Raw genomic sequence first — 14,482 nt, forward strand, 5'->3', positions numbered from 1 at the left:
GACATAAAGGTGTCCTAAAAGGCCCTCCCGGCTCCCTGTCCGCCCCAGTGAATGTGCACGAAGGGGGATGTAACGAGGCAGTAACAGGAGTGATTTCCATGTGGTGTTTTTATATAAAAGGCTCAGAGTGGGGCGCAGCCCCCCCACAGGGCGCTGGAAGCCCCCCTGGCTGAGCAGGGCTTCGTACAGCACCGCGGGGAAGCGCTCGCTGGAGGTGAAGCACATGCAGGAGGGGAAAACGCCGCCAGGCCTCGTCCCGAGCCTCGGCTCTGTCAGCCCCAGCCTGGTGGTGGTCGGTGGCTCCTCGGGGCCAGGGCAGGAGAGGGCCCAGGACCCGCAGCAGCAGTGATTTGGGGTGGGCAGGGACCTCCCGGGGTCCCCTCAGCCCAGCCCGGGCCGTGGGGCTCGGCCCCTGGGGTGGTTCTGGCCCCCGCCCGCGCGTCTGCGGTTTGTCCTCTGGCTGCTCGGGCTGGGGCGGCCGATGAGTCAGGGTCTGGCAGAGCCGCTTGTTTGCTGTCTCGGCGGCGGGGACGGCGGCGGGGAGCTGGGGTTGGGAGCCAGGGGTGCGGGATGGGAACCGGGAACCCTCGGAGGGGCAGCACGGGGCAGGCGAGATGGGGGCGTTGTCGGCGCTGAAGGTCGCTGCGGTCGTCTTATCTGCCTTGCCTGGGCTGGTAGCGAACGTTGGCTCCAAACAGCAGGAAATTCTAGGAGAAGGGGAGAGGAAGTCTGTGATGCGTCCTTGCAGCTGCTTTGCTGTTAGAGCCAGCCCTGCTCATCACCCGACGCTCTGGGGAGGGAGCGTGGGCACTGTGGTTCTGCCATCCTTGGCTAATTTTAGCTACGGAAGGGCTCTGAAGATGTTCCACAGCCACACCCTGCTGTAAACAACCAGCACCCAGCCTGTGGCACTCCTCCGGGGCCTCCCCGGGCCTCCCCAAGCGCAGGATTCCTCCCTCCTGCCTGGGTCCGGGGCTGCAGCTGCTCGGCCGCCACGCACAGAGCCCCGCCAGGCTCGGGGCTGAGCTGCCGCGGAGCTCCACTTACTATAAAAAGTGTCATGGGAAATTCGGGCCCTGGTTTTAAAATCTGCAGAACACGGCCCTGCCTGAGTCACTGCTGCGTGTGAAATTTGCTTCATTCCCCCTTCTCCAGGCACCTTGCCTGGCCCCCGCCTCTCGGGGACGAATGGCAGGACCAGCTCCAGCCCCTCCACTCACCTCATGAAACTGCACGATGGGGTCGGAGAGCTGTACTTGGGCTGGCAGCGGCAGAGGGAAGCCCTTACCTAATCTCTCTGGAAAAGAAAACACACACAGCTGTGTTGGAACGAGAAGCGAGAGGGAGCAAGGGGCCATGCAAAGCAGGCGGCCGCTTCCTACCCCCGGCCCTTCCTTTGTCCCCCCTGCCCTGGGAAGGCAGAGGGAGCTCCTCCAGGCTACGCTAAGGCCTGGGGGCTTCACGTTGTGCTGTGCCCCCGGGGCCCCTGGCAGCCTCCAGCCCCGCTCTGGCCTGATTTGTTCAGCTGTAATGAGAAGCAGCGAGCGGGGGAGAGGGTCTGGAAAGCATTAGGATGTGTGTCAGGCTCATTTTTTCCATTGCGTTCACTTCTGGATGTGTGTCACAGTGCAGAGAGGCTCCCGCACTCAGTTACCCACAGCCCTCCTCTGCCAACCCCAAACACGCTGGGCGCTGCTGCTGCCTCCTCTCTGCAGGTTTTACCTCCTGAGCAGGCCTGGCAACAGGGGCTTAGTTAACAAACTGGACCTGCCCGGGTAGAGTGACCTGAGTGGTGTCTGTTCCGGCAGCCCCATTCCCCCCAGCAGGTTATTACCATTAAGACGTGGCAGCAGGATACTGGAGGCAACTATGTTTGTTATTGACTGCACCGTTTTCACCTGGAGATATGGAGAGAGGGAGAAGGAAAAGAGCTTTAGTCTGTGGGAGAGCAGGTGACCAGATCCCGGAGGATAATTAGGAAGAGTAAAATAAAGCAGAAGCTGGGATGGGTGCATGCTTCACCAGAGACCTACAGTTTTGTCTCGGCCATGCTGGCGGAGTAGGAAGCATAGGGGTGAAAAAGGGGATAGTAGCGAGCTCTGCTCCCTCGCCCAGGCTCACAGGGAGGTGCCCGTGGGGTCAGCATCCCTCAGTGGTGGGGGTGAGGGGGTGAGTCCCTTCCTCAGCACCTGGCAGGCTCCCACCTCCATGTCAGGGACAGCTTACCTTGAAAGTGCCGGTGCCGACATTTGAATGCTTCAGCGTGAGGTTCATCCTGTGTGGAGGGAAGCAGAGCTTTGCAGTGCCCATGGCCGTCCCACTCTCTCCAGCCCCAGCTCATCCCCTCTGCCCCATCCCCAGCACCCCCCTCAGCAGCGGTTCATTGGGACCTGCAGCTCACCTGCCCAGGGCCAGGCTCCCAACCATGCGGCCAGACTGCACGTCCGCGGTGGCAGACACGTTGCCTGTCTGGGGAAAGAGGCAGAGCTCTGGCAGTGCTCCCGCAGCAACCCCCAAAACAGGCAAAAGGGGCTCAGAGCAGCCCAAAGGCAGCCAGACCGCCCTCCCATCAGGGCCCTGTTCACACCCAGTGTGAAAACCAGCATTTGTGGGCTCGGGTATTTCTGCTGGGGTCACCCCATGTGCCCGACTGGGCTGGTTGCAGGAGGCAGCTCTCAGCAGGAGCACAGCACGGATGGCACAGGATCGCCAAACACGATGGGAAGGTGCTGCACAGCTCGGGAGCTCCCACCTTTGCTCACTGAGGTGCAGGCAGTGCTCACGGGGCACCACAGCAGACTGGGGCTGTGCAAAAGGCTCCCCAGCCGGGCCCAGTGACCCCACCGCAGCCCTGAACCCCAACTCACCAATCTGAGGACGAAGAGGGGGGCCAGGTTGCCGTTGGGATAGATGGCATAAGCCTGGATGTCCACAACAGGCTGGAGTGAGACCCCGTTTGTTCCGATGTTCAGGAACGGGGCGGAGGGAGCAGACAGCCTGAACTTCATCGGCATGTTGGGGTACATCTCGTCCAGCTGCAAAGGAGCAGGGAGAGGGGAGGAACTGCAGCACAAAACCTCCTGTGGCTCTACAGCCTGCTGCTGCCGAGCTCCTTCCCGTGCCAGCAGCTCATGGTGTGCAGGGATGCAGCACCCAGAGCACGGCCCCGCTGCGAATGCCCCTCACTGGGAACCTGGGGCTGGGCTCTCTGGAGGGCCACCTCGCACAGAGCCTGTGCTGGGCAGGGCCGGGGCTCACCTGGGGAAGGAAGGCCGCGAAGGTGGAGGTGTTCAAACGGAATTCGATGTCCTTCGGGATCTGCGGGAGGAGGACGGTTACTGCCCGGCACTGCAGCGTGGCGCTGGGGCAGGATCAGCCCCTTGGGCACCTCGTGGGTGCAGCAAGGACATCTCAGCCCCTGCCCTGTGCCCAGAGCAGTTCCACGGGGAAGCGTGGAGGAGACCGTGGTGCAGAGGAGCCCTGTGAGTCTGCCAGCCGCTGACCCCACGCCACCTCCCCTCCTTACCATGGCGTCCGTGATTTCGAAGATGAGTGCCCCAGCCTTGTGGTAGGCGAAGCTGGCGGTGTTGAAGAAGTAGCTGGAGACCCCGAAGTAAACCATGCGGTTGTGTTCAGGAGGAATGGCCAGCGCTGGCGGAGTGAAGGGGACGGGGGTGTGCTGTGCCAGGGAGAAGCATTCGCCCTGGAAGGACAGGAGTGGGTGAAGCAGTGCTGGTGGGGCTCAGCCAGGCTGGGGAATGGCATTTGCAGGCGGTGACAGACCCCTGCCTCCCTCCTGCCCCCTGCAACGGCATCAGCCACACCGAGCTTCCCGAGGGCAGCCTCTCACCTTCAGGTCCACATTGAGGAACTGGGCAGTGGCAACCGGGGCTGCTGTCAAGGAGTAATCGATCCCAGCCACGGCATCTATTTTGGCTGTGACTGCAAAACATGGGGCAGAGGATGAGCGAGAGCCAGGAGCAGCTTCCCTCCGCTGACACCTGGGCAGAGCCTTGCCCCTGCTTCCTGGTGCAACGGCACAATAGCAGTTTCACACGTGTTCGCTTCTGTTTAGAAATAAAAATTGCATTTTCCTCTTCACTCTGTTTCTCAGCCATGCAAACTAACTCCTGGACCTGAGACACCATCCGGGTCCCCTGTGCCCAGTCTCAGCACAGTCTCTCCCTGTGGGAGGACTGAGTGCGTGGTGACAGCTCTGCTGTGTGGTGCTCCACAGCTCCCAGCACGTGTGCGGAAATACAAAGAAATGGAGAGTGGGCACAAGGTAAAACACCATCCCCGTGGCCAGGAAATGCTAGGAAGAAATGCTCCCCAAGCCCCGTGCAGTGCTCACGCAGTACCTGGTACAGTCTGGAGGTATGGCTGGAGGTATCTTCTGGCAGAGCTACGCAGGGTTTCACAGAGCTGGGGAAACAAAGGCAACGGAGCTCAGCAGCCTGGCTCTGCTGGGACACACAGCCCTGGGTGGGAGCCTCGGGCATGTGCTCTGCTGCCCGGTGCTGTTTGTATTCTTTGCAAAAGCCTGCTTAGATAAAAGAGCACACAGTGACATTCTTCTCTATTTATCAGACAGTACTTAATTAAGTATCTGAGAGACAGGCAGAGTTTATACCTGCAAATATCTGCTTACGGCAGGTTCCCCACACAGTTTAGCTGCATTGGGGCCCTTTGAAGGATTCTCAGCTGTGCCCTCAGACTTCCTACAGTCTCTGCGGGAATGCTTTGTGCTGAGCAGGTTACGACTCAGCAGAAGCAGAGCAACTGAAAGAGTTAATCTGCCCCTGAAGGGGCAGGAGCACTCCTACCTGTGCACCCACAAAGCACAGCTGTGGAGCTGGGGCAGCTTTGTGCTGCCAGGGGAGAGGACCAAATCCCTCTGCCGCTGTCATCCACAGGCAAAGCCTCAGCATTAGTGGAGGATTTAAATGCAGCCTAAAAGCTGGCTCAGGAATTTACTGCAGGAAGCAGTCCTGTAGATGGCCGAGATAATCTGCACAATCTCTCTTCCAATGCCATCCTGGCACAAGAACCCCCGTGTAGGATGAGGCCATCATCTGCCCGACCAGGCAGCCAGCTGGCAGCGCTGACAGCGAGACGCGGAGCTCGGGGGGAGCAGCGGCCGCGCTGGCAATTCCTGGTGGCTGGCTGCACTGCTGGGAGGAAGAGGAGGGATGGGGCCGTGGGCATGATTTTATCAGCAGAGGCTTGCTGGTAAGCTGCCTGTCCCCCTGCCTAGTAGAATAGAATCATAGAACAGAACAGTTCACTTGGAAGGGACCTGCAGAGATCATCAAGTCCGAATTTGTCTGCAGGTGCTGGACCCCCAGGTCCCTCCTGGCCCCTGGGCACTGCCCAGCCCCGCAGCAAGAGCTGCAGGTGCCCACAGGTTGCTGGAGCAAGACTGGGACAGGGACGGGGCTGAGCAGGGTCCTGCAGCACTCCCAGCCCTGCCCTCTCCTCTGCTCCATCTCAAGCAGGGAGAAAGCCCCTGGAGAAACGCGTGTCTGGCGAAGGGGCTGGGCTGCTGGGGCAGATTCCCCAGCTGCCTCCTTCCAGGAGATACCACAGCCTGAAAGCCTTTCTGCCTGGCCCCAGCCTTGCTCCTGCTGCCAGCCCATCTGCTGCCAGGGCTCCAGGTGGCCCCCAGGCAGCAGGAGATGGCATCGGCCAGAGCCAAATGCGCCCCGGCCCGGACCCGACCTGCAGCAGGGTGGGATTTGCCTGCTCTCCAACTGCCTCCTTCCTGAGCAAGGTTCACGGCCAGGGAGGTTGTAGCTCCTGCCAGCGAGCCTTGTAGTAATTATTGCTAACAGCTTGTTTCCATGTCTTGATGCGAGTCTCCTGCATGTAGGCTTTTGTACGGGGCTGAAGGTACCAGGGCTTCCCTGGTGCACCCCGTTACAAGATGGCAAGCAGCTGAAATCCAGAGATGAGGATTTCTAACCTATTGCTCCCAAAAGCATGTGTGAGTGTGGGCCATTTAAAGGGCAGCTCTGAGCGGGTTTCCTCTGTTACAATGAGTTTGGCCAAGGTCTAAGATCTAATTAACTGACCACATGGAAAGAGAAGTATTTGTTAATTGGGAACCAATTATACTGGGCTTTGGCAAACACTGCAGGTTTAGAATCCAGCCCGAGCCACGTGATGCTGTGGGGACTGCACTTAGCATGTGCCCATTCCTCACGGTTTCCACCAGATCAGCACTGTGCCCGCACGCTTTGGCCCTGCTTAAATCTGTAGGTGTGACCTGAGCCCTTGAAACGTCTGTTACAAGGGAGGGCTACAGATCACCAGAAAGCCTGGAGCTCTACCGAGCTTCTTCCACGTACCTTGCCCTCCAAGTTTTTCTTGAATTTGGACGCAATGGTTTTACGGAAGAGGTTGTAAAGCCAACTGCAGAGAAAAGGAGAGAGGGAGTCATTTTTGCTCTAGCTCAGAGGATGCTGCAGAAGTATTGGTGCAGGAAAGGGAGACACCGGAGCTGTGTGACACTGGGGAGTGCCATTCCCATGCCAGCCTGGAGTCAAGCTTTGCCTCAGGGTTTACATTTGCAAACAAACCTGCTTGTAATCAACGTGCATACAAGTCTCGTGACTGCCCCGAAACTTCTCCCTTAAATGTGCAACCCACAGCAGGACAAACTCACAGCAGATTCAGGCACATACTGTGCCTGGCAACCACCTTCCTATCCCAGCTGGGCTAACACGCAGGATTTCTAGGCCTTCACGGTGACGTTACCTCAATTTGCCTGAAAAGCGTATGCGGACATTGGAGATACTGGTGCTGCAGGCAGAGATATCAACCGTCGGCTTCCCAGAGGCATCTCTGCCCAGCTTCAGGATGGTCTTGATGTAGGCATGCGACAACTTCAGGTTGAATGACCCATGGTGCCGGCTGCAGGGAGAGGGAGGACAAGAAAGGGGACAAGAGAGGAGATGGCACTCACATTATCTCCCTGATCACTGCCTGGCCAGCCGTGGGTGCCCTGACGTGGGGAGAGGGACTTTGCGGTGATTCCCCGGGGCTGGGGGATCACAGGTGGCAGGACAAAAGCAGCTGCAGCCCAGCCGGGGGAATCAGGACATCCGCAGATAACAAAGCAAGGGCTACACAAACCACAAAGGAGGCAGAGGAGGGAAAAAAGCCTGTCCGGATTCAGAGAGGGAAATGCAGAGTGAGGTGCCTGTGCCAGGGAAGGGGCTGTGCGCAGGGACAGCCGAGTACCCACAAGATGCGCAGCTTCACACGCCAGTTCCCGTCCAGCTCAGCAAAGGCGTTGGAGATGGAGACTTGCAGGCCCTCATTGGGGACCAGGGAAATCTGCGAGTGTGGCAACTGGAAATTGCGAAGTTTCAATCTAAAATAAAATAAAATAAAAGCATGTGAGAGGGGGTGCCTCACACTGGGTGCCCAACTGGGGAGGGCAGAAGCGAAGGCACCATGCCGGCAGCATCCCCAGCTCCCATCCTGCCAAGGAACAGCACTGCGTGAGCAGAGCAGTGCCTTCGGGAGCACAGTCCCTGCAGCACCGTGAGAGCAGCTCCTCAGTGCTGGAAACCCAAGGCAGCAGTGGGAGGAGAGCTACAAGGGGGTGGCAAGGAGCTGGGACCCCAGGACCCCGCAGTCTGGGCTCATGCTAGGTGGGTTCCTGAGGTGAGGCATCCCTTCCCTGAGTACAGGGTTATAATTTTGGGAGCTGCAGGGGAGAGGACAGCCCTCACTGCTCCAGGCCCCTGTGCTCCTCAGAGGTCCTCCAGGCTCCCCGTGGGGGCTGGGAGGGCAGCAAGTCGCTCCAAGCCACTGGCAGGGCTCACCTGGAGATCTCGTAGCGCACCTTCCCCAAGATCCGGATTCGGGATTCACCCGAGATGTCTTGCAGCTTCAGCTGGGCCAGCTCCTTCTCCAAGATAGCAACCCCGTGCTGCTTGGCTGCAGGAAAAAAGGGACAACGTCATGGTCATGCACACCCAAGGGAGCCAGGAGCATGCACCAGGTGCATGGTAAAAGGGTTAAAGGAGACACCAGTGGCCTGGCTGCTCTCCACTGTGCAAGCTGTTGCTGGAGCTAATCTTTGTGCAGCACAGAGCCCTGCAAGTTTGCAGGCACTGCCTGGTGTCTGCTTGCTTGCAAGCCCTGGGAAGGTGGCAGCCAGGCGGCAGGAGAAAGGAGGAGCCGGTCCCTGGCAGGAGGTGCCCAGCTCCGTGCTGCTCCATGCCCCGTGCCAGCAGGCAAAGCCCCCATCCTGGGGTATGGGCAAGTGCTGCAGCCCTGCACCCATCTGGGAAGGGGAGCCACGTCCTCCCCCGACAGCTAGCAAAGCCGCTGGGTAAATGAGCTGTTTCTCACACAGTGTATTTCAATCCATAACAGCGCTCCGCTGGAGCCGGGGCCCTGCCTGCCTCAATAAACCCAGCACAGAGCCCATCCATCTCCGTCACCGCCTTCCTGGCACCTCCCCACCGCCTCCCTCCACCGCAGCTCGCTCCTCTGGGGCTCGGGCTCGGCTGCCTGGATGCGTGCCATGAGCGGGAGGCCCTCCTGCCCCGCCAGCCCTGTGCCTCCTCGAGCCGGGGTCTCCCCCATTGCCACCTGGGTGCAGCCCCCAGCCCCCTGGAGGGCCTGGGTGCTCTGCACGGACTCGGTGGAGACAGCGGCTGGGGAAGATGGGGACATCAGGGCGATGCTGCCTTTGGCACACATGGCTGAGGCTGTCTTTGTCTTGTCCCAGAACTGCACGAACACCTGGCTCTGCGCCTCAGCCGCCAGCACCTGCAAGAGAGGAGGGAGATCAGGAGCCGAACCCACCATAGTCCAAGCCAGCATGGGTGATCCTGACCACAAAGCCAGGGTTGGTGGCCCCACTGAGCGCCAGTCCCAAAGCCAGCACGGTGCTGGCCGCCAAAAGGCTCCGCACTCCCATCCCGGCTGCCCAACGGTGCCGTGCTGCTGCCTGGCTCTCTCTGCCCGCAGCGCCTTTATATCCACTCCAAAAGGGGAACTGCGGACGAAGCAGGATGCAGATCCGCTTCTGCAGCCCACACGGGGCATCCCCTCAGCCTGGTGCTTCCTGCTTGGCCGCTGCCCCACTCCCAAAGCGGTGGGGAAGGCAGGTGAGGACCGGGAGCTAACGGCCCCAGCCCCATGCCAGGGGCTCACAGCCCCTCCCCACAGCAGCAGCCGCCCGGGCACAGACGAGCCGCTGGCCTCGGCTCCCTGCTGCTGGCTGAGTTTATGGGGCACTTGTTTACCTTTTGCCCTGCCCGGTTGCTTTGTCCTCTGCCCAGCAAAGGCTGTCCCCGTCCTGCCCCGCGGGGCCCCTGCTGTGCCCTGACAGCTGCCACCACCACAATCCAGACCTGTCCAAGGCGCTGGTTGTAGTGTTACCAGTGGAACAGCCTTGGGGCAGAACAAGGGCTAAAGTTAACGTCTTTTTGCCTCCTGCAAGTAAATCCCAAGCCACCTCACACCCAGGGGCTGACCAAGAGGCCCCCACCTTAGGCTGGGTGGCTACAATGGGGCCGAGGGAGGCCAGAATTGAGGATCGAGGGATGCCTGCGCACCTCCCCGTGCCAGCCCCAGAGCTCTGCCCAGGAGACATCTGTTGTACTGCAGATGAGCACCAGATGCAAAACTTCTGGGGTCCCAAGTGCCAGAGCTCATGGGTGCACGAGGGGGTGCAGCGAGGCGGGGAGGCAGCAGTCTGTGGGGTAGGGCTGGGCCTCCCCGCTGCCTCAGGCTTCCTGCAGGGCCCAGCAGCCACCAGCTCCCCGGCCATCACTACGAGAGCTGATGGAAGATGAAGTGATTCAGAAGTGATGTGCTTTTATTTTCCTTTCTGGAAGCAGCAAAGGAAGTCCTCAGCAGCTGATGCGGGCAGATCTCTCCCCGTATCCAGGGAAGTCCTAGTTGCCAGAGGCAACATCCTTGCGCTAAGCGCTTGTGAAATCCTGAAACCCGGCTGTTGCTCAAGCACAGCAGCCTGGCATGACCGCGCCACGGGGCCTGGAGAGCAGCTGCCTGCCCAGTGAAGCCCAGGCAGGGCCGCGGAGCCTGGGCTGGCTTTGCTGGGGGCTTCAGCACACGGAGGCTCAGTGCTGGTGGGACCTGAGACCTCAGCTCCTTTTGTCTTTCTTCCCCACAGTTGCAGGCTGCCTCACTAGCACGCGACAAGCGCACACCAGAGTTGCAGATGAGGCTCTGGGGAGCAGGACTGCAGTCCCTATGTCCCCGAGCTGCCCGTTTGATGAGCGTGATGGGTCAGCCCTGCCCCTTTGTGTACAGCTGCTGGGGCTGTGCCACAAGGCAGGGACCCAGAGGCCCAGCAGGCCGGGTGGTGACGGTGCCTGCCAGCGCAAGGAACATGGCCTGGGGGAGAGCCACGTCCCACAGGATGCTCCATGGGCTGCCCGGAGCCATCAGCACTGACCCCAACACATCCCTGGTGCCCAGGAGCCCCAGGGCAGAACTCGATGTACACAGGAAGAGGAAGCCTGGAGCAGAGGAGAAGGTTCAAAAGCCAAAGCCCCGTTTCAGCTTTTTGCTGAGTCTTGCTCGCAGTGAAGGAGGAACTCCCCAGAGCCGCACGTTTGTGGCACGGCATCTCTGCGGGGCAGTTTCAAAATGATGTTTAAGACACTCAGGATGAGCATTAAGGAACCAGAACCTCTCCCGTGAGGAGAAATGAAATTTCTTGGGGGACAGCGTGCTGAGGAAGCACAAACACAACGTTTTCCTTCTGGCTTTGAGCAAATTTTAAAGCTGAACTGAAAAAACACCGTGTGAAGCCTGACCAAACAATCCCGTGTTTGTCAAGGAACAGTTGGAACCACTTCTAACACCCAACACCGAGGGCTAGTCCCAGCAGTGCTTCCTGCTGGGGGTGACAGCGGTGAATTAACCACAAAGCCCAGCCCGGCCGCTTGTGGGGGAAAGGCTTGGGGGGCTGCTCTGCTCCCCAGGGCTGCCAGAGCTGGGCCTGGCCGCCCCACGGGGGCACGGCGCTTGCTGGGCTGTGTCCAGCATCACCTGGCAGAGCCGGGAGGTTCCTCTCCGCCGGCTGCCCTGGGGCACGGCTCAGGACCCTCGTGCTGCCGTCCCCCTGCCATCCTTCCCCCCCATCACGTTGTCCTCCGGCCCCACATGCTCCTTGCCACGTGCAGGCAGTTCCTGGTCCTGCTCGCAGCTCTTTCCACATCTCCTACATGACGCAATGGCCAAACCCATCCTGCAGTTGTGTGCCTGGGCTCTCAGAGGGGACCTGGGGCTTTGGCTGCGGCCCTGCTCCATCCCCACGGCCATGGTGGGTGTGTGGCCTGTGCCCCACCGCTGCTGGCTGAGGCAGTGCGTGTGGCCAGGCCACTGCTCCTCGGGCAGCGAGCAGGACACCCAGGCACGGGACTTTGGCGAGGAAATCCATCCACACCCGTTGTGTGCGGTGCCACAAACACCACGGGACTTCCCCACGGGGTGGCTCTCTGCCAGTACCCGGTCACCAGCTGATGCCAGCCCGGACGGCCGCATCAAAGATGAGCAGCTCCTGGCTTATCTGGCCTTCATTTGTGGCCACAAAGCCCAGCTGTGGTCTGGCAAATGCTCTAAAGGGGAAACCGTGGGGAAACCCCGGGGGCACTCCACAAAAAAGTGAGAGCAAGCCAGCCGGTTTCAGAGGGAACCTGCAAGAAGGGAGGTCCATGGCCGGGAATAAAACCCTCCCTCCATCCACAACCCCCCTTTGCCACCAACAGGGCCAGAGGGCTCTGCCCAGGACCCACGGTGCCATCACGGATGTCCCTGGAGCTGCAGGGATATCACCCACAAAATGCCATCATCGGGGGGTGCTGAGGGCTGTGGCTCACCCCCACCTGCTGCTGTGAGCCCCCGGCAGCACCCAAAAATACGGTCAGGCAGCGGGGGGGCTCTCCCAATGCTGTTTTGCCAGCTGTGGGATCGGCGTGACCCAGCTCCGGCTGTTCTGGGAGGCAGGGACGGCTCTCAGTCAGCGCGGGGTCAGCAGCTGACGCCAGCCCTGACGGCTGCATCAAAGACGAGTGACCGGACACGCTGGGGGACACGAGAGCTAAGAAAGGGGGGGGGGTCACAGTGAGAAGTGTCAATTTGCAGATGAGGACCCTGGGTGCAGGGGTTTGGCCACAAGCAACGAGGCTCCCAGCGGGAGCTTGGCCCCCGGGACCTTCCCCAACGCCAGGCTCACCACCCATGCTCTGCCTCTACCCCAGTGCTGTCCTAGGGCCCCCCCAGAGCAGCTCCACAGCCAGGGCATCCCCCATCCATGGGGGGCAGCCAGCACCCCGACACACTGCCCCCCTGCCCCCAGGGCACATTGCCTCCCAGCACGATGTCTGGGAGCCTCGGGGAGACAAAAGGGGACGCAGAGGGGGTGATTTTGCAGAAAAGTAAAAATAAAAATGCAGGAATGATGACCTCAGGCAGAGCCAGGGCTGGGGAGGGGGGGGGGTCTGAATGGTGGCTCTGTGCCGCCGGAGGGGCAGGGCGAGAGGCCACATGCAGCCTGCCCCGGCAGCTGCTCGGGCAAAACAGGAGGTGGAGAAAGGGAGCAAAAGAGGAGGGTGAGCTCATGGGGCCAGGGGTCCTGGGGGGCCCCCAGAAGCTCTGCCCTTTGCTGGGCAGGCCTGGCCCCCACCTGGCTGTCCCAGGGCAGCAGGAGGGTGCAGGGAGCTGCTCTGGGGGGTGTGGGGCTGGACCCTGCCATGCTGGGGGCATTCGCAGGGTGACAGCCCCCAAAAAGAGGAACCCACGGCCAGGCAGGGAGCTGCTGGCCTCGGGGACACTGCGGGGCCCAGTGTGGGGGTTCCACCAGCGTGGGGGTCCCACCAGGCTTCACATCACACCATCCTCTCCTGCTCACCCCAATTGCTGGTGCAGGACCCCTCAGCCATCCCCCGCCTGCCTGCAGCAGCTCTCAGAAGGCGCAGAAGCCAAAGCGAGTTCTTGGGCTGGCTTCAGAGGTAACCAGGCAATTCCAGCAGGCCAGAGCATGATCTCATGCTCCCTCCTACCCCACGCTCAGAGAATCTATAAAAAGGCTGAAGCAGACTATGTGAACTAACACAATTAAAGGAGCAGTTGGCGGCTGGTGGGGAAGGGAGGAGCTGGCCCAATGGGCCCCAGTTGGCGTGAGGGTTCCTGGGGAGACGGCTGGGGCCGTGGGCCAGCTGTGTGCCAGCACCGGCGGGGTCTGGGGGTCTGGGGATGTGCAGGGGGCTGCAGGGGGCTGCAGGGGGCTGCAGCGGGTGTCCCGTCCCCGCTCCCCACGGCTGAGCCTCTGCCCGCACACAGCTGCTGGCGCCTGAGCCCTGCAGCACTCGTGATCTGCACTGGCGACAAAAGGGCTCTCGCTTGCTCCCACGGAAATGGGAGGCAAAGCAGAAAGCCCTCCCTCGCGCCGTTCCTCCCTCCAAGCTCTCCAGCTGTACCTCCTCCCGCCTCGGCTTGTTTTCACAGCGTGTCCTTCGGCTGCTCGCTAATCCCTGGAGAAATCTTTGTTACCGTGACTGCCCCGGCAGCCCACGGCCCACGCTGCAGCCGTTCCAGTCATCTCCACTCTCGTCTCCATCCCAGCCCTGGCCCAGCCCTGAGCTTTTGCCTGCAAACACGAGGGGGGGCACGGCAGCGGGCAGGTGGGCACCCGGTGCTGTGCCTGGGGGACCGGAGAGCTGTGCTAAATGTCCGTGCTTTGCACACTGATACAGCGGACCTGAGGCTTTGGCTCTTGCACTGATTGCTTTTGTACAACTTCTGGTTGCCCAATCTCCCGCTCTGCCCCCAGATAGGTACTTTCCATTGCTGAATCATCCCAAAGAGCCGTCAAAGGCACTTTTCTTCTGCTCTACCTTTGGGCCAACCCAGAAATAAAGACTCAAGAGTTCTGCGAAGCTTTCTCTTTGGCATACACCAGCCTGCGTTTAATTAAAAAGGGGAAATCCACCCCAATCAGCGTACACCTGCACGTATGGCCACTCACACACACACTCTGTACACATGCACGTGCACACGCAGAGTTTTGCAGGTCCCTGGCGCTGGGGAGGACGGCGATGCACAGCGGGACGTGGCCGGGCACGGGGCTGGCCGGGGGCTTTGCAACCCCACTGCCCCCCGAGCTGCGGCACGGAGCAGCCCCGGGCAGCGCAGCCCCGTGGTGGGGGCTCAGCGTGGGGGGAGCGGAGCGGGTGGGAGCGTGGCCCCCGTGGGCACGGGGCTGGCATCGGGACAGTTCCGTGCCGGGGCTGTGGGCGTCCCCATGGCCACAGTACAGCCACCCAAATGACACCCAAAGGACACCCAAAGGACACCCAAAGGACACCCAAAGGACACCCCACTCAGCGCCCCGTGGCCGGGCAGTGCTGGCAGCCGGAGCCACCGAGCCCGAGCGCCGCGTCCCACGGGCAGCCCCTGCTGCGCCCCCCTTCCTTTCCCTCCCCTC

At 61.0% G+C, this 14,482-nt stretch overlaps 1 protein-coding gene across 1 annotated transcript; it reads right to left on the reverse strand.

Annotated features, from left to right (window-relative positions):
* Positions 1-90: 90 nt before the first annotated feature.
* LOC311215402 (bactericidal permeability-increasing protein-like) lies at positions 91-8,959 on the reverse strand. Its single transcript, XM_084296530.1, has 15 exons — positions 8,827-8,959; positions 7,836-7,950; positions 7,250-7,378; positions 6,760-6,915; positions 6,351-6,414; positions 4,362-4,425; positions 3,851-3,942; positions 3,527-3,703; positions 3,259-3,318; positions 2,868-3,035; positions 2,402-2,469; positions 2,227-2,275; positions 1,835-1,898; positions 1,221-1,297; positions 91-707 (listed from the first exon to the last, which is right to left on the reverse strand). The coding sequence occupies exons 1-15, from the start codon at positions 8,939-8,941 to the stop codon at positions 654-656; spliced, it is 1,452 nt and encodes a 483-aa protein (XP_084152656.1). The 5' UTR covers positions 8,942-8,959; the 3' UTR covers positions 91-653.
* Positions 8,960-14,482: the final 5,523 nt, after the last annotated feature.

This window comes from Netta rufina (assembly GCF_964035555.1).
Source record: "Netta rufina genome assembly, chromosome: 16".
Lineage (NCBI taxonomy): Eukaryota > Metazoa > Chordata > Aves > Anseriformes > Anatidae > Netta > Netta rufina.

Excerpts from the sequence above, each read along its gene's own strand:
- LOC311215402 (XM_084296530.1), bottom strand. The coding sequence starts at position 8,941 with ATGGGAGTGCGGAGCCTTTTGGCGGCCAGCACCGTGCTGGCTTTGGGA. Across the intron at positions 7,951-8,826 it reads CCATGCTGGCTTGGACTATG|CCAAGCAGCACGGGGTTGCT; the intron begins GTGGGTTCGGCT and ends TTTTTCCTGCAG. Across the intron at positions 3,943-4,361 it reads ATACCTCCAGACTGTACCAG|TCACAGCCAAAATAGATGCC; the intron begins GTACTGCGTGAG and ends CATGTTTTGCAG.